Below are 18417 nucleotides of genomic sequence, written 5' to 3' on the forward strand. Positions count from 1 at the left end.
TGGCCTTTCTGCAGAATTTGTGGTCTTTCTGTGCACCTATGTAACAAGTTTTTATTTCGACCGTTTTATCTTATAGATGGACGGATAGCAATTTCAGAGTGAGTTGCAAAAAAAAAAAACAACAACACATATCGGGTATACACCCCTCCTGGGAAGTAAACATACGCTGTCAACACGATGTCTACAGATTCGTGTTATCGGCTCTCTAAACAAAGCGGTGTTTGAATCTGAATTTATGATCAAATGTAGTAGCTTGAATGCCACTTTGTCACCTTTTAGCTGCACATTAAAACTGTAAATTAAAACTATAAAACTAAAACATTTTTGTTGGCTTTGAGAAGGCTGTTCCTCGTATTATTTATACTTCAGTTCAGCATACAACGACCACATGAGGATCATGCACATGCGACCGACAGGTTTGCTCCACATTTTGACTCTGCGCCTCCGTGCTCGCCCTCGCCTTGTCACGAAGGAGTCATCGCGATTAGCATCATCGGAATGTCGTTGGAACGGTTACGACATGTTTCAACTGGCTCGTCCATTAGTGAACAAAGGAGGACGTGATTTTGCGTCGTAAGGGGTAAGCTGTGTGATCGAAGTGTGTTCTTAGGTTTCACTTGTATTCACACCATAACTGTTGTGCTGTAGGCTTTTGTTGTTGTTTCGAGTAGCGCCTGCAGTCTTGAGTCTTGTCAGGTAAGTGTACAAGTATCACTTCGTGGTCGGTGTTGCTTCTGCTAATTTCATTCTCGTTTTTGCAGGCCATGAAAGAACAAAGGAGGATGTGACTCTGCGCCGTATGGGTAAGCTGTGTGATCGAAGTGTGTGATTAAGGCTCACTTGTATTCATACTATGACTTTTGTGCTGTAGGTTTTTGTTGTTTGCTTCGAGCACCGGCAGCAGTCTTGCGTCCCGTTCGGGTAAGTGTACAAGTATCAGTTCGTCGCCGTTGTTGCTTTAATTTCATTCTCGTTGTTGCAGGCCATGAAAGAACAAAGTAGGATATGATTTTGCGTCGTAATGGGTAAGCCGTGTGACCGAAGTGTGTGATTAAGCTTCACTTGTATTCACACCATGACTGTTGTGCTGTAGGTTTTTGTTGTTTGCTTCGAGCACCGGCTGCAGTCTTGCGTCCCATTCGGGTAAGTGTACAAGTATCAGTTCGTCGCCGTTGTTGATTCTGCTAATTTCATTCTCGTTTTTGCAGGCCTTACTTTGTTAAACAGTAAGCTGGGTGAACCAACCTTGTTGTTCCTATGGACATTTTACTCAGTTTTACTCACCTGCGTTTGAACATTATTAATTTGCAATTGCACGCCCTATTTCAGACACATTTCTCCCCTACGCTTGGAGACGTCGCTTTCGCCGAAATTCAATGAATTTTGAGGCCCAGCGTTTAGTGTTTCATCGTGGGTCGCCAGAAGAACAGCAGATCATTGACTGTCAATTGTGCGACGCGACACTGTGTGGCACGAAGCATGTGTACTTGTGAAATACTTCACTACTGTGTGCCCGGGATGTATTGTATGATTGTGTTGGTACTGGATACTTCTCTCAAGGTATGCATTTTCGGAATAAAATAGATAAATATAGTTTTCGAGTACTTAATTTCGTGCAATTTATGCGTGCAGCGAGTGAGTGAACATATGCACTCATAGAAATAAAACTTCACCGCATAGCACGCTCCTAGCCGATCATCAACTCGAATTATATTGCTATGTGCCCTGATTTGTTCAAAACGGTAGGCGTACGCCTTTTTTGTGACACTTACGCTGTTCATAATTGTCACAAAAATGGCGCACGCCTCCCGTTTTCAGCAGATCGGCAGATAACGATATCATTCGAGATGTTTGGCCAGGAGCGTGCTATGCGGTGAAGTTCACTTCTAAGAGTATAGAGTCACAGGAAGTCCACAAAAAGTCTTCACATCATACGCCGGATAGTGTGTTGACAGTACACATAAAGTGAACAAAAATCGTACATCTATTCTGTAGCCAAATGTCTACAGAAAGTTGAGGGCCATAAGTCAACAAGAAGTAAACATACGCTGTCAACACGATGTCTACAGAAACTCTGAAGAGAGTTTGCTACCCATGTTGACTAGGGTCTGTAGAAAGTAAACAGAAACTAAACACCCATTTTCATAAGGGTAGCTCATAGCGGCGGACGTGATCAACTCTTTTGTTATGACGAAATGACGAAAGATTGTTATCTGCTAGCAGTGACGGTGCCATAGAGGGACTGCCCTCCCCGCCACCGAAACGGTTACCGGTATTTTTCTAACGGTTCAGTTGTAGCTCAGCTCCAAAACTGCGTCGGCGGTTGCGATTTGGTTCAGTTCCAGCTCGGCCAAAAATAACGGTTAGTAACAGTGTTCCTTTCGGATTATGTTCGACTCTCTGACACAAATAGTCTCAATAAACAAGTGCACTGTTTATAACCTATGCATGGACGCAGGAAAGTGGGACACTTACACTTTTTGTCCTCTATGACGAAGCAAAAAGCTCAGGGGAAGAAAAAAATGTGCAGTGAACCACTCAATAAGTTTGTGAAGGGTACCTGCTATCAGGGCGCAAAACTATTCCACTAGTAAAACCGCGATCTAGCACGTTGAGTCTGCTGACACGGTCCCTTGATAGAAGTAGAAAGTAGCCAAGAGGTGCACGAGGCAAGTAACCTATTCGCTTTCTCCTGCTACGTATACATAAACTGACAATATATAGTGTGCATGTTTGATGGATTGCTGTTTGCGATCTCACTGATAAAAAATGAACGGCCACCGTGTCTGCGAGATCACGTGCGTTGAGCCATTCCATTCTTTTTCCCTGGTAGTGCACATGGACTGGATGGCGTCACAGCCCGGGTGTCACCCGGCTGGTGTGCAAATATTTGCTGGAGAATGGTATAGCTGACTATCCGGACAAGCAAGCTGCTTTGAAACAAAACTGAAAATAGCCACTGAGGTCGAACACCCTAGTACGCAACTTTTTTTTTTTTGCTCTTCACATTTCGGTTTGAGTGTGCTATTGTCATCATTTACCAATTAACTACCGGCGCAAAAAGAATTAGTTTGCTGTATTCGGCACTGAGGAGTGCTCAGTGTTCGGTGTGATGCTCACTTTTAAAAAAAAAATCCTTGCGGAGTCTCTCTTTAACCTAACCCAACCGAACCAGGTGTACAAGTACAAGTGTTATTGCGTATTTATAACGCGTAATGTGTCATAGTTATCTCTGTCCTGTCGTTCGCCATGCCATTCGCAAACCAAATTTAAAACCATTCGGATAACCTACACTTACAAAGTAGTTTGATGGCACTCACAGCGCGTAATGTAGGATCACCATCCAAGAATCAGCCACGTTTCGAGTTGCCTCAAACTTTACGCAACCTCACGTTATAGATCTTGTAGCACAGTTTCAACGATCATCACACACAAGTGGCAAAGGAGAATAATAGAGCCATAAATATAGAGCCACATAGTCCACAACTGTGACCAGTTCTGAAACAGTGTCTCAATGCTATATTGAACACAAGACTGCGGCAGCAGCCACTTAGTCGAATCGAAGTAGAAAGCACGACACGACCAGGTAATCTTGAGCTGAGTAACGCCACGTCAGGGATATTTAGCACAGGCATCCATTTCGTCGTAATGGCTGTCTGGTATGTTCCAGTTACGACGGGACAGCGCTTTTATCTCGCTGTATTTCTTTGCACATTGCTTCCAGAAGCACAGCTGTAGGAAAAAAAGGAGAAACGATTATTGCTTAGCACGGAAAGTAGAGCGACTTTGTCCAATATGACATTCAGGTGACTTGTGACAATTCGTGCGTAAGCCAGACGGGGAGGTACGTTAATGATAGGCTTATGTAACATGCTACATCTCTGAAATCAGGGACAGGAAACAATTTGGCGCTGCACTGAGGAGCGTCTGGCTACTGGCCGATGTTAGGGAGCACTCGGGTTTTCGCCTGACAAAGAGATCAGTGCACTAGAGCGATATTCGAAGCTCTCACGATGCGTGACAGAAAAGAAAGCTGTGTCAGTGCACTTTGCATTGAGTTTCAACTACGGGAGCTTGCCTATGTAGAGGCGTGTAGCCTGTGTAGGCCTGTGTAGCCAATGTGCCCTGTATTCCCTTGTTCCCTCCCATTTCCCTTTTCCTTTCCTACGGTGCACAGCATAAACTTCAGCTGTTACTCAGCGCCTGTCGTCGATGGTTGCTGCGCTGTGTTGTTGTGTTCATTAAACATATCGCACCGTGGACGTACACATAGATGAACGCCTGTGTCTGAATCCAAATCGCGGTCCAATAACGTGAATCGTACGAGAGTTATTCAACTTTAGACCCATCGTCATTTCAGCTGACTCGTTGAAATGAAAGCATCGGCACGCGAATTCTCTTTTTTTTTTGGCAAAAATAAACAGTCATGTGATATACGTAGAACTGTACATGAAGACGTGCGACGTTGTCCAAACTCACTTGGATAGCCAATGACTTTTCGTCGTGTATTGTGCGCTATTTGAGTACAAAATGCATCTGCGCGGCTATATGAATCTGTTTTCTGTTTCGTGCCACGCAACCAGGGATTGTGACGGGAAACAGATGCTGAAACTATGAATTATATCTACCTGAATTTCATCGGAAACAAAAGTAGAAACAGAAACGATAATGGTTTCGTTACTAATACCAGAAACCGAAACAAACAAAAATGTATTTTCTTTCGTCTTACCAGAATCGGGAACAGAAACGAGAACGGAGCCAGACACTGAGCTGAGACACAAAAAACAACCGAAATACATACTGCAGGAACGGAAATCGTTACCAATATTTAATCACCAATGAATGAAAACGAGTACAACCAGCGGGGAACTTCGAGGGACAAAAAATGGAAGACTGGCTAGTCGCTGACGGCCGGTAATGACAAAAGCGGCAGTCCAGATTATGTCCCCATTGGACCAAGATCGATAGTGATGGATAAAGCTATTGAACAGCAGGCGTTTTATGAAAGACATTAGCTCGGTAATAGGTAGGACGAGCTTGTCCTGGTAGAGCGACTGATTTTCCCGAGAGACTTCAGTGGCAAAGCGTTCCACCGAACTTGCCCGTAAGATTTAGAAAAAATAAAAATAACTTCTTGTTAACACAATCATCTGTGATCGAAGCCATAAAATGACGTAAATGCGTCACGTTAAACTCGCATATATTGCTAATCAGCCTTAGACGGTGTTCCGCGGCGGCGAGAAAAAAGTACAAGGTAAGGAACTTTCCTGATCTCCAAGAGGTTACAGCTTGGGAGACAAGCTCGCGAAAATTCTATTCTGCTCCGAAAAGGAGGTGAACGCAACAGTGACTACTGAACTGAAAACACCCGGTTTGACTTGAACACCCCTCGTATAATACGAACAGAAAGACCATGCAAATATTCCAATGGTCCCTGTGTTCACACAACCATCCGCATTCGCAGTCTGCAGCCAAAGTCTGCAGCCTGCTTGTTCTTTTCCTGGTCGTGTCCCGATCGCTCTGAATCGCAGGGAATCGGAACCGACCGAATATGGAACCATCTTACCCCGTAACAGAGTGGAACTCCTGTCGACCGCGCCATGTAAGGCACAAAAAATTTAATGACGGTGTCGCCCAGCTGGTCGCGTGATGGCACAGTGGTGGTCCAGATGATATCTCCATTTGGGAAGGACAGATATCGATGAATAAAGGTGTGAACAGCAGGCGTGCTAGCAAAGCCGACTTTTATTCAAGTTAGACGTTATAGAGGATAGCATTAAGACTTTAGGTTCGTAAAAGGTCGAATTAGAGCTCGTAGATAATGATGCGTCGATTCTGGCCTATGAACTCTCGTGTCCTCTCCCATCGCTTTTATGAACGCGACGGTGAAAGTGATGAAATGTCAGAGGGAGTGATGACGACCATGATGATGCTCACACAATGTTCTTTTCAGTAACAATCACTGCACATAACGGCAAAGGTGGCTTTCTTGAAGGCCAACTAAATCATACGGATAGAGGTTAGAAGGAAAGGCGGGGAGGAAGACCAAAAGAGAGCAAATGAGCTGAACGGGGCTCTAATCTCTCTGTGGGTGGCCGCAGGAAGGCATACCGAATCAGTCGAGGGAACGTAGCGCATTTTTAGCTGGTGAAAGCAGGCGCAATTCCGAAACCAATTGGCAACGCTTGCTCCGGAGCTTCCGTCGGCTACGGATTTTGTCACAGTGTGCTTCAGTCGAGGATCGTAGCCAAGGCTAGTCGGGGCAGTGGCGGTGGTGTGGCGGTGGTGTGGCAGTCTGGGATGTGTCATCCACCCGTCGAGATTCAAACTTGTTCGACCGCGTCCTGGCGGGAGTGGATGGTTCTGCGGATCACTTTCGAACTTACTTTCGCTGAGCCTCTTGTTTATATTCAGTCTCAGCTGCTTAGCATTTCTCTTAAATATATATCGAGCGACCAGACTGTACTGAAAAAGCGCTGTGACATCTATAGCGCGTGTTTTCAGGAGACACAATATTGACCCACAAAGGGAAAGCGTTGCCAGGATTTTCCCAATATTGGCTGAAACTTGACACAAGGGCTCCATATTGCCATGATAGGCAAGCCTGAGCGATGGGAAAGACACGTAAATAAACACTAACACGAGGGCTCAAAACCAGCTAGACGCATAATACGTAATAACGAACTTCCTGAACACGTAGACGGTGCGTGGGAAGACAGAGAGGAGGAATAGGGAATTGAGGACAAAGTGAGTTGAAGGAAGGTCAGGCTTGAAGGCCGGGTGGATACATACAGACGGCACACTAATACAATTGCCCACACTCTGTATGGCCAATGCTTCTCTCAAAAGACGTTTTCGCCTGTCTGGTTCCCACGCCAGCACCGCCGTCTGGGACCATAGGGGTTGACAATTATTACAGAGTCTTAGATGATCCGACAAATTTGAATCTGGGCTGTTTTTATGCTGGCCCAACCTTGAGCGCGCATTGAGTGGATTGACCTATGTATACAAAGCCATAAGGTAGCGGAATTCTATACACAACATTTTTTTTTTGCGGATGGAACAAACATGATGGTTCTGTGTTCAACATTAATTGCCATTTTTTCCTTTATTTCGTTCATTGTGCTTCTTAGAAGACTCGTCTTTCCTTTATCTCCAATGTGAGAGGGAGAAAGAGCACACTATCGCCTCCCGCGTCCTGGAAAAAGATTAAAAGGAAACAGAACATGCAACCCAAGATAAGGCCAGTTCCGATAGAGTCACCCGATACATTTGTTTTTGTTTTGTTTGCGCAAGTTAAAGCTCATCTTCGACGCAAGAGGCGGCACTGTGCTCCTTCCTCCTCTCACGTTGGGATGAAGGAAATACGCATCTGCGAAGATGCGCAATGAATAAAATGAAGAAAAAAATGGCGTTCCTTCACTAATTTTTTGCGGGCGATCTATGGAACGGATTTTTGTTCTGAAAACGGCTGCGATATCAGGTGACCGAAAGGAACAGATGATCCGTTGGGACAACTTTGTAGCTTTTATAATTAACAAGCTAATTAATGAAAACTAATTAAGACATTGCCTTTGGACTTTGCTAATGCCCTCTTAGGGAGTGCCCTTCAGCATATGCTACATTGCAATTGATTTCATCTTGGAAAAAGTGTTGTAACGGCTCTGGCGTTACAGTGTACGAACGGAGCCTCAGATAACCACACCCTGGTACGGTCACGTACGGATAACCTTTTTTCTCTTTCCTTCTTCCTCGTCCTCACACATCCTACATTACATACTCTTCATCGTCTTCCCAGATCTTACATCACATGCCCAGTTTTAAAAGGTGCCGACCCGGCATCGTATATACAATAGTTACAGTGGCAACATTAGATCATATACATATTTACATCATAGGAGGCAAGAGGCCTCAGGTAGGGCTTTAGTCTTTCAACATGAACGATGTCGCTCCAGGCACAGTCCTCAGGCTCGATTTCATAATTGACCGGAGACAGACGAGACACTATGCGAAACGGTCCGCGGAAGCTCTTGGAGCCCTTGAAACCGGTTGGGGGCGACTTGAGGAGCACCAACTGTCCCTTCTCGAAAGTGACGTCCTGACGTCGCCTGTCAAAGTAGGACTGTTTTTCTTGAGCCAGTTTGATGTTCTCGGCAGCCAGCTCTCCTTGCACAGTTCAGCCTCTCATGAACCACGGTGGTGTATGTCGCGGAGTCTTTCAGCTCGGCGAGCTCCTGTCGGTTAAAGCCAACATCGAGGGGCAGCACCGGATCGCGGCCGTACACAAGAAAGAAGGGAGACTGTTTGGTGGATTCTTGGAATCCAGTGTTGTAGCAAAATACAACATAGGAGATTATGTCTGCCCACTTCTCTCCCCCCGCCGTTGCCAGCGTTGCCAGCGTTGCCTCAGCTGTTCACAACGGCGCTCCTGTAATTTCCGGGATACGGAGAAAGCGCCCCCGTTGGGAACCTAGTTTAGAACTGGGTCCTAGGTTAGTTTTCAGAGGTTAGGTTAGTTCAGGCTTGTTTTTGACAGTCCACCGTCCACAGTTCATCGCATCGTCCTCATCACATTATAACTGGATATTCCGATATCCTAAGCTGTTATTTGAAGAAACGTAATTGATAAGGGTTTCTTCGAAGGGAGTTCTAAGCTCGCAGCGTGTCCTAAGCACCTCTTTTTCTGTAACTTTTCACTCGAACATACGGAGCAGGCAATCAGTGTCCTGTCCTTTTTTGTTTGTTTGTTTCTTGCTTCTTTTTTATTCAGCTAAAGACAGGAGGCCACTGGTTATTTACAGACCTTGTCATTCGCGAACAGCACGGCCTTCTGGCTTTTTACGCTCTCCCATCCGAAAGGAAAATAAAGTTGAACAGAACAATGCGGAAGTATCCCACGAAATTGTAACGGGACCCATTACTTCAATTCCCGCTTCACCTCCAGCAATGCGGTAGAGTATCGCGCCCGGCGATGAAACTCCCGACCCATCATCCTGAAATAAAGTTGTTGTTGTTGTTGTATCCCGCGAACAAGTGGGACGCATACCGAAGAAAATGTCTTCAAGTTGGGAACAGCCAATAGTGTGTGCTTCTTCTGTGCACCCTTTTCATTGCTGGCGACAGGGAACGATGATAGTGATGTGTGCACGAAAGGCACTCGAAGTCTGAATGCTAAGAAAAAAATTTCGAAAGCAGATGTATTAACAGCCATATAAAATTTTAGTTCAATATTGTTTAGAGTATGCATGTGTTTCGAACGAACCAATAAAGAATCAAACGACCGCTGCTGTCTCCATCAAACGGTGTTCGATCAAATGGCTTTCGACCAAATGCCCCGCGTTCGATCAAACGGCTTTCGTTCTTGCGGAGATTGCTCTAGGGGACATTTTTTCCTGGGGAGGGTTCTTCCCGGGGACATTTTTTCCGGGTAGGAAAATCCGGCATCTCGGGCGAGCTTTGAATATATGAAACGGCTTCTCCCTGATCATTCCTCCATTTGGCAACTAGCGCTCATATTCATCTCTGGAAACGCCAATTTTGTAATTGCATCTGTGTTGCCCTACAAGAATAGTGATTTTCCTGACCCACATGATAACGAGACCGAACTGCAGTTTTTGCAACAGTCAAGCAAGAACCTGTTATGTTGTCAGGTGATTATTGTTAATATCTTTCTACTCTGTGTCCTTTTATTTTTTGTCGAATCGTTCCTCTTGGCGTCCAGAAAAAAGAAAAAAAAGTTGGGAATATCGCTGCGAGGCCCCGCCGCTCGACCTTTCCGTATCTTCCTTGGTTGGGTCGACCCGAAGCGTTTATCGCCCTGGGCCTCCTTTGTACGGTTTTGCAGACTGGCACACGAAGGCGAGAAGAAGGGAGTCCCCTGTCACTGGGGGTTGTCGACTGACATTTTTCTGAGCCGATGTAATGTGAAAGAAAAAGAAGAGGGAACTTGGGGGAACGGAATACTGAAGTTTTTGGGTAAAGAAGTCTATTCTGCGATGAAAATTTTGAAAAGTATTTTGCACCAACGCCCTGTAAATGAATTCAAATATTTGATAATGCTTACTTACCAGAAATATACATTCCAAAATGTCATTTTTGCATGAATAATAGAGTTATTATCAAGGTAAATTGCATGTAAGCGAGTGCAAAAAAAAAAAGAAAAGAAAAAGGGAATACTGTTTCGAGCACTAGATTTACGTGACTTGCATTCTAAGCGCTTTGTGTTTATAGCCTAATTTACAGCCGCTGGTACATCCAGTTGAGAGCCTCCGAGATACCGACATCTCGGGCGAGCTTTGATAGCATATGAAGTTACCTTTCCTTGGCTAATTCCTCATTTCTTAATTGGCAATCGCCTTGTGCTCAGACTCACTGCTGGCAACTTTCTTTTATAATACCATCGGTGTGTGTACTGCCCATATTATAATACATTTTGTTTCATTGTTACGTCGAACCAGTGTGTGTAAGTTTTCTCAAAAAATTTATTGAAGGATCACACACCCAATATACCCCTTATAATTGTACTTAATGAAAATAGCGCTTGGCAGAAGTTGGTATCAGCGTTCATCCAGAAATCATTGACAGTTTTAAAATGCCAGAATGTCAGAATTTGTCAAAATGCTTTTGCCATTTCATGGCTCTGAAATGTTCCCGATGTCGTTGGATGTCAAAGATCTGTACTATTCTTTTAAGAAACCTTTGCTGTTGAATCGCGTTTGGGTCTTTTGAACGAGAATTTCGTACGTTTCCAGTCTCAGGTTGGCATAGCTATAAGTGATTTTTTGGAATTGCTGAATTTGTACTTGAATTTAACGTAACTTTCATAGATGGCGTTTTATACACCCAAATAGATAGTGTTTTCATAGGTTCGTCTGTTTGCACCGTTCTTATCTGAAATCTATTTAGGTTGCCTCGACTCTCATTTACGTGCTTTTGTAAATTCGTGTTCGCCTGACGCTGTTTTGGTGGCTAGATACGTTGATGATCTGATATTTATGGCTCGTTCCCGATCCTGCTTGGTAGAACTGCAACGTGTGGCTCGTGAATCGGCCCCCGAATCTCAAGGTTTTAACCAAAGGTTGGGCCAGCATAAAAATAGCCCAGATTCAAATTTGTCGGACCACCTAAGGCTCTGTAATAATTGTCAACCCCTATGGTCGCAGACAGCGGTGCTGGCGTGGGAACCAGACAGGCGAAAACGTCTTTTGAGAGAAGCATTGGCCATACAGAGTAGGGCCATAGGGGCCATACAGGGCAATTGTATTAGTGTGCCGTCTGTATGTATCCACCCTGCCTTCAAGCGGCTCCTCTAACCTTCCTTCTACTGACTTTGTCCTCAATTCCCTATTCCCCTCTCTCTGTCTTCCCACGCACCATCTACGTGTTCATGAAGTACTACATATTGAACATCTTGCTGGTTTTGAGCCACCGTGTTAGTGTTTGTTTACGTGTCTTGCCCGTCGCTCTGGCTTGCCTATCATGGAATTTATCCACGAGCTAGCCTGCATTTACGCCATTTTGTCTATGCTCCATATTGCCAAGTGTGAGCACTAATGGGGAAAATGTCGCCCCCCCCCCCCAATGTGGGCTCATATTGCAAAAATTCAACCAATATGGGGAAAATGTCAGCAAGATATTACTCATACCTATATTACCCACGTGCACCCCCTAATGATGAAAATACAGATAATGGGACGAACCCGTATTGATACCTGTTCCAAATGGCCAAGTCGCACGGCAATATCGGAATTTGAAGCGTGTGAAGCGCCCTACTCAACGCGTCGTTACATTTCAATAACTTCCCGCAGACTATACACATTGCTCGAAACAACATATCTGGCAATGCCACTGTAATATGCACTGGAACACCTGCTGGTATACCTGCTGTAATGAGTCACCACCTTGATTGATGCCAATCGGTCGAAACCGCAGAATAAAACAAAACGTTTCAAATGTCATTTCAGCGAAATCGCGGTAATTATAGAGGGGCGTAAAAAGTTTATAGCGGTGACGAGGATGGATGTGCCTTTGCAATTTCGCTACACCTGCATCGAGTCAATGCCATGCTAAAAATAATTCCGACATAATTTCCTGTCAACTACTGTGTTTTTAATTCAGGATGTCAGCTCTACTGTGAGTACCTGCTAAGTAGAGCTGTAAGGCCATTCATCTGTTGCTTGAAGAATGCTACGTAAATGCTTTGCAAAGCGAGCAACACGCGAATACTACGTATTCACGCTGTATCGGACGTTCAGACGCTATTTTTGCTTGCTCCCAACGCTATCGAAATACTACTCAGTAAAATAAGACTGACAGTAAAAAATAGATTGTATAAACATCCTACAGATCCGTATCGAAGACGACTTCCCGATGACATTCGAGCGACATTCAATGAGTGTTCATATCCTGGTCTCTTGGATAGTCCAGGAACTTCCCCAGGATATATGAACTGCGCTTTATACATCGGAATGCAAACATCCAGAGCGCGATATTCTGTACACAGACATGTGCTGAGACATGTGTTGTTTACTGGGTAGAATCACAAGGTAAATGGATTTGTGGGATATCCCCTACATGTCACAACGATATCCGGATTTTCAGGACCTTCGTGACCAGGTAGAGATGTTCAAGGGATATTAATGAAAGAGGTACATTGATTGTTGAATTTGATTTGAATCAATCGTTGAATTTGAGCAACAAAGAATACGAAGAGGACAACACAGGACTCAAACCAGCTGTGAAGCTTTAATGCAGAGGGTACCGGAAAAGTGTTTCGTGGAATATCGTTGTCTCCGGCAAGGCTCGCAAGCGTAGGAATCCTAAGCAGTCAGAGGTATATTCTTTTTTTGTGTTACAATTTTCTTCTCCACTTCGTTCTCTTTGTTCGTGTTTAGTATGTCATAGGAGAGCTTCAGGTAATTGTGCTTGTTGATTTTGCGGAATACGTTGCAACTGACAACTTAATGCGATAAATTTCCTCGCGCCACTAGGCTCCCCAACGGAGAGTAACACGACACGGGTGCTACGTGGATTGGAGACAGACCCGCTTACAGCCAGAAATGTATGACCGAGAACCGTGGCTGTCGTACGATTTTTCTGTTGCTAAGGTGGTCGAAAGTGTGTAATGATTTCGAGTACTAGAAAGGCATTAATAAAGTTCGAAATAATCGAAAATATATAATTCATAAATAACATGATAAAATAACGGAAGGACAAACAGGAATGCTAAGTGTGAACTAAGTGGGACTAACGAAGGAACCCCTAAATTCGCACTTACTATGCTAATTAATTTATGTATTCTATCTTTCAACACCAAACAAAGTGCAATACCATTTTATGTTTTTGTATTCAAGCTCCCGAGTTGGAAAATCGTGACAGTCTGAGTGATGTGTGAAGGGCCGGAGAAAAAACCTCTCCGCTCCCTTCCTCATTCAATACCGGCATTCCGCATCAGCGCACTGGTAGGTGGAATACCTCTCTACGGCAGCGAGGCCAGGGGGAGGGGGGAGAAGGCTGGCGTCCCTGTTGTTGCTTTGCAGTTAGTGGTAGTTAGTAACAGCTAGTGATAGTGATTCTTACGGGTAGATAGATTGGGTAGTGGTGGATAGAGCTGCGTAGTGGTAGTGGGTGAACGGTGCGTCCGCAATAAACGAAAAAAAAAAAGAATACGCGCATCCCGCCGCATTAATGATGCATCATTTAATCGTACTTCGATTTTTGCAGTGAACCCGTTCCCTGGGGTAGCAGAATTTTGTAGTAGAAATTGCGTGCGTAAATAGTGCATACGTAGTTCAGTTGTTTGAGATACTGGCAGTGGTCACACGCACACGCGCGCACACACACACAAATACACACGCGCACAAATTGTTCATCAGTGTACTTGTTTCACGTATTTACTGTTTATTTTCACAGGTGCCTGCAGTATCTTGGATGGGGTGATGGAAAGTATAGCGGTCTGTCCATGAAGCGTCTGCTTGCTAAGTTGTGATTGTGAGATCATCCTATCAACTTGGTATCAGTCAACTCAGTAACTCAGTCTCAGTATCAACTACGTGGTGACTATCGACGTGGTGACTCTCTTGATGTTTCAGTGCCCTCTCGTCCTGGAGGTTTCAACCAAAATAGGTCGAAGTCAGGGCTCAAGTATTTGCCATATTAGCGTAGGACAGCCGCGTTAAGAGAGCCAGGAGAGTGGTAGCGCACAAGTACAAGACATTTTAGGCCCTCCTGAGGGTTGTGTTACATGTCTATCACCTCTATATTTAGATATGTTTTGAAGGTATACTAGTCGAATGACGATTGAAGGACAGAGCGAGCTCTGGAAGGGACGACGTTTCTCAGACGCTTCAAACGAGTGCGTGAGCTGCAAGCTGCGTCACCGGAGACGAAACGGGCACTTCTCTCTAGACATAAAGAAGCTAGGTGTCTGCGTCGTGTCTGCCTGTGTCTAAGCGTGCGTCCTTTGGGTTGTTTTTGGCGCTTTGATTAAAAATTTGGTATCAATGTCCTATAGTGCCACCATAAAGCATTCAAGAGTGTTTGACGGAATGCCAAAAGATGCAACCAGTTTTCACGAAATATTTTGGTGCTTTCATCTGGTCATGGCTTAGCTAATAAAGTTGGTTGTCCAATTAGAAGATAAAAGTGCACGTACCACATGGTCGTCGTCGAAGCATGCTTGTCGGGACTGGAAGGCAATAACGAAATGTTAAACAGTTGTGTGACGCTCTCGTACATTTGGATCAGATCATAGCACACTCAAGGGTACAAAGGAAAATGTTTTTTTCTGTTTTACAGGAAAACATTTTCTATGCCCCATCGTGTGATAGATCATACAAAGTTCGGCACCAACCCCTGATGTGAGAACAGATAGGGTATCGACCATCGCATTTGTTCTCGTTAGGACGCTACGCTACGTCACCCTACGCTGCATGACGATACGTCATCCGTGGATGTCTCACTGACGGCGATGTCTGCCGTGGCCATGGCCGTGGTATCTCACAGAGTAAGCTTCCGTATTCGTGATACATATTTACACCCTGCTACCCCGTTTACCCTGCTACTTCGTATTGGGTTCACATCAGAGCAAATGTACCATGCTTAAATTCGGGTATGTAGTTATTCCTCGAAAATATTCTGGCACAGCGTCGATGTATTGTGTGTACCGGACTGTACTGAAAAAGCGTTCTGACATGTGTTCCCACTGTTCGACATGGTCCAGGACGGTTCTCAGCACACCAAAAACCCAGGCAGCACACGACACCGGGCCGATATCGGCAGCTAGTTGGGCATGTCGGCCCAACATATCCCCGACACTGCCAACTTGTGACCGATATACGACAGAAGTTGGCAGTGTCGGCTCGATGTTGATGGAACACGCGACATCTAGCCGACACTGCCAACTTGCGACCGATATCACGCTGAAGTTGGCAATGTCGGCTTGATGTTGACCGACACCAGCGAGATGACGCTGACAATGTCAACGCGCGATTGACATCTCATAGCTTGACAATGTCGGCTTGATGATCACAGAAAGGAGAGACATGACGCCGACACTGCCAACTTGGGACCAACATCCCACTGAAGTTGGCATCGTCGGCTAGATGTTGACCGCAGCAAACAACATGACGCAGACACTGGCTTTCCATCGACCTACTTGGTGTCCCGCGCTGAAAGCAAGTAGGAAACACATTCGTGTCTAGGTACGTTGATGTCGAGTTAATATGCGAAGCAATTCCTCATTCGAGCCTTGTTTGTATGTATGAGCGAATCAAAATGAGACACGTCACCTCCACCATTTTGATTCCGAGACGAACAGGGCTCTCGAATTTGCGGAAGCTCGTAAGACATGAAATATATAGTATGTGTTTTCGTTTCGAAAGGAATACCGGTACCTTTTGAAACTTTCTTGCACTTCGTTTTTTATGGAGCAACTTTTTTTCGTCTTGCTTATTGTAATGCCGCGCTCATTGCACCATGGGAAATACGAGAAATAAAGGAAACCATCAGAAAATAAAACGAGTAATAAACAATGGTAGAAATAATATGTAGTTTCCTCGCAAACAGCCAGTCTCACATTGTTTTGATCCTTATGATTGCCAACACACGAATAAAAATACAAAATTGTGTTGGCGCAACATCGGTCACAAATCGGTAGCATGTCGAAATGACATCGGCAGCATGTCCCAATCATATCTGGCCAATATCCTGACCCGACATCGGCCCAACTCTGAGCGGTGTTGCAAAGCGTATGTTAGGCCGATGTAGGGAGCGTCGGCAGCAGCACATAAGGTTTTGCCAGGAGTTTCCCCGTATTCGATTAGACTTGGCAATAGGGGCTCCATAATGCCAAGTTTGAGCCGTTAACGGGGAAGTGTCGCTAATAGCGCCCTGTATTGCAAGTGTGCAACCCGTCCCAACGTCATTCTCTCGTATGTTTAGCGGCACATAAAATAACTTTGTTCTGTTTTTCTAAAGGCGTTCTGGAATTTTGACACGGCAACAGCCAAAAGACAGCAGCGTATTCGTACGAACGGCACGATTGTTATCACCCAGCAAGAGAACACTGATCATGTGTAATCCCTGTGTTCCGCACATGGTGCTAAGGCGTCGCATCGCTAATGACGACAACGGTGTAGTGGAACTAGACGCCATATAACAATGGCACGGGGAAAAAATCCGCGCCGGTTACGCTGTATTGCGCTCTTCCAACACCAACGGTTTGGCGGCCTCTGCCAACGCCACCTAGATACAGAAGGTCTGCTTATTACCTTGTCTCCCTCCTTCTCTACGTGGACACAAAGCCTGACTTCGTCTGATTGCGGTTTACCCTGTTACAAACTCCGAAATGATTGCAACTAACTTGGGGCCTGTAGACACGAATCTGTCGATAAAGAGAACGCTTTCCACAAAATTACTCACGATAGAAATATGGGACAGTTTTGAGCTTGATTTTGAAGTTTTTCTATTTACTACGCCTGGACGGCAGTGGTTCGTCTACGTGGCTACGACAGCTAAAAGCTTTGATTTGATTTGATTTGGTTTTTTTGTGGTGCATTAGTTAATAAGGCCATAATGCGTCAAATAGTACTGCATGTTTTACCTAGGTAAAATTTTTGTGCTTACTAAACCTGTGCTAAGTGCTAGGTTAGTAATTAAAATCACAGATCCTTTAAAAACTCGGTATCTCTAAAAAAACATGTATACCTTTTCAAAGGGTACAAAACTTTCATTGCTGAGCTAAAGAGCCGGGTGCAGTGGCTCGAAGTTTCTATTGCACGAAACAAAATGGCGTTCACGGAGATGCTGGTAGGCTGGGCATACAATGAGGATGTGAAAGATTGAGAGTTGTTCCCCACAGTCACTGCATTCGGGACAGTCTACTTCCCGTAAGAGATAGGTGTGTCCCAGGCGGAGCCGACAGGATAGCACCTCATACAGTTCATTGGATGCAGATGGAGGAATAGGTTTTATAGGTTTTATAGTGCGTAATAAAACGTCCCGTCTGTTGGTCCCGAAAGCTCTGCCAGTGTCTGCTGCTTTTTAAACATAGCCTGAGATCTTTTGATGGAATGTCAAAGGGCGTTATGCTGTATGTTAGGGCAGTACCAGCTGCTCGATCGGCTGTTCCTGGTATCCCAACATGGCAGGGTACCCAGCAGAAAAGTAACCGAAAAACTCTGTACTTGCTAGGTTCCTTGCACGATGGACAATGGGGTCTTTTGTGCAATAAATGCTACAGATAGTCTGCGAAGTCAAAGAATCTGGGTATATGACTGATAATTTCATACGATTTTGTAAGATATAATTAAGGGCTAAAATTATGGAATACACTTCTGCTGTGAAGACAGACATGGTGACCTTCACACGATGTGACCATAGCGCATGATACCTCGGAAACACCCTTTGAACCATCAGTGTACAACTCTATGTCGCTGCCAAAGCTATCCTTTCGCACCTCAAATTCCTGTTGCAGTTTGTTGTTTCACAGTTTCACGTTTGTTGTATCTGGAGAGGTACATGTTACATTTTGGAGGGGCTGCCATGAATGAGTTTTTTACTTGACTCAAGGATGATAGAGTTGTACTCTGGAAAGCCATAGTGATCACCTGGTTGTGACATTCGAACGCTAAAAGAAGACAGGGTTGAATGCCTGTTCAAGAAATGCTGTCTGAACGGTGTGCCTCTCACACATTGATATGTTGGGTTCTGATGGTCTTGATTCTTAATGCAGATGAAGCAGCCAGGTAAAACCTGCGTTGCTCTAAAGACCACTGATTTGATTATATGTATAGACATTGTATTGGCGAAGCTCTGAAAACTAAACGTAGTCTTTGGAGGCCTACTGGGCCCAGAATTTTAAGTGTTGATGGCCGTGCTGAAATGTACACAGCACATCCATAACCCAATTTGGAAAAA

The 18417-nt window shown here is 44.7% G+C and overlaps 1 protein-coding gene across 1 annotated transcript in view; it reads right to left on the reverse strand.

Annotated features, from left to right (window-relative positions):
- Positions 1-3560: 3560 nt before the first annotated feature.
- The window catches only part of LOC135376593 (uncharacterized), a 30338-nt gene continuing 15481 nt past the window's right edge, over positions 3561-18417 (reverse strand). The window contains exons 3-4 of the mRNA XM_064609121.1: positions 14654-14686; positions 3561-3732 (exon numbers count right to left, since the gene is read on the reverse strand). Coding sequence (XP_064465191.1) covers positions 3613-3732; positions 14654-14686 — 153 coding nt within the window. The 3' untranslated portion in view covers positions 3561-3612. The remainder of the gene's footprint in view (positions 3733-14653; positions 14687-18417) is intronic.

Source organism: Ornithodoros turicata, chromosome 1 (genome assembly GCF_037126465.1).
Source record: "Ornithodoros turicata isolate Travis chromosome 1, ASM3712646v1, whole genome shotgun sequence".
NCBI lineage: Eukaryota > Metazoa > Arthropoda > Arachnida > Ixodida > Argasidae > Ornithodoros > Ornithodoros turicata.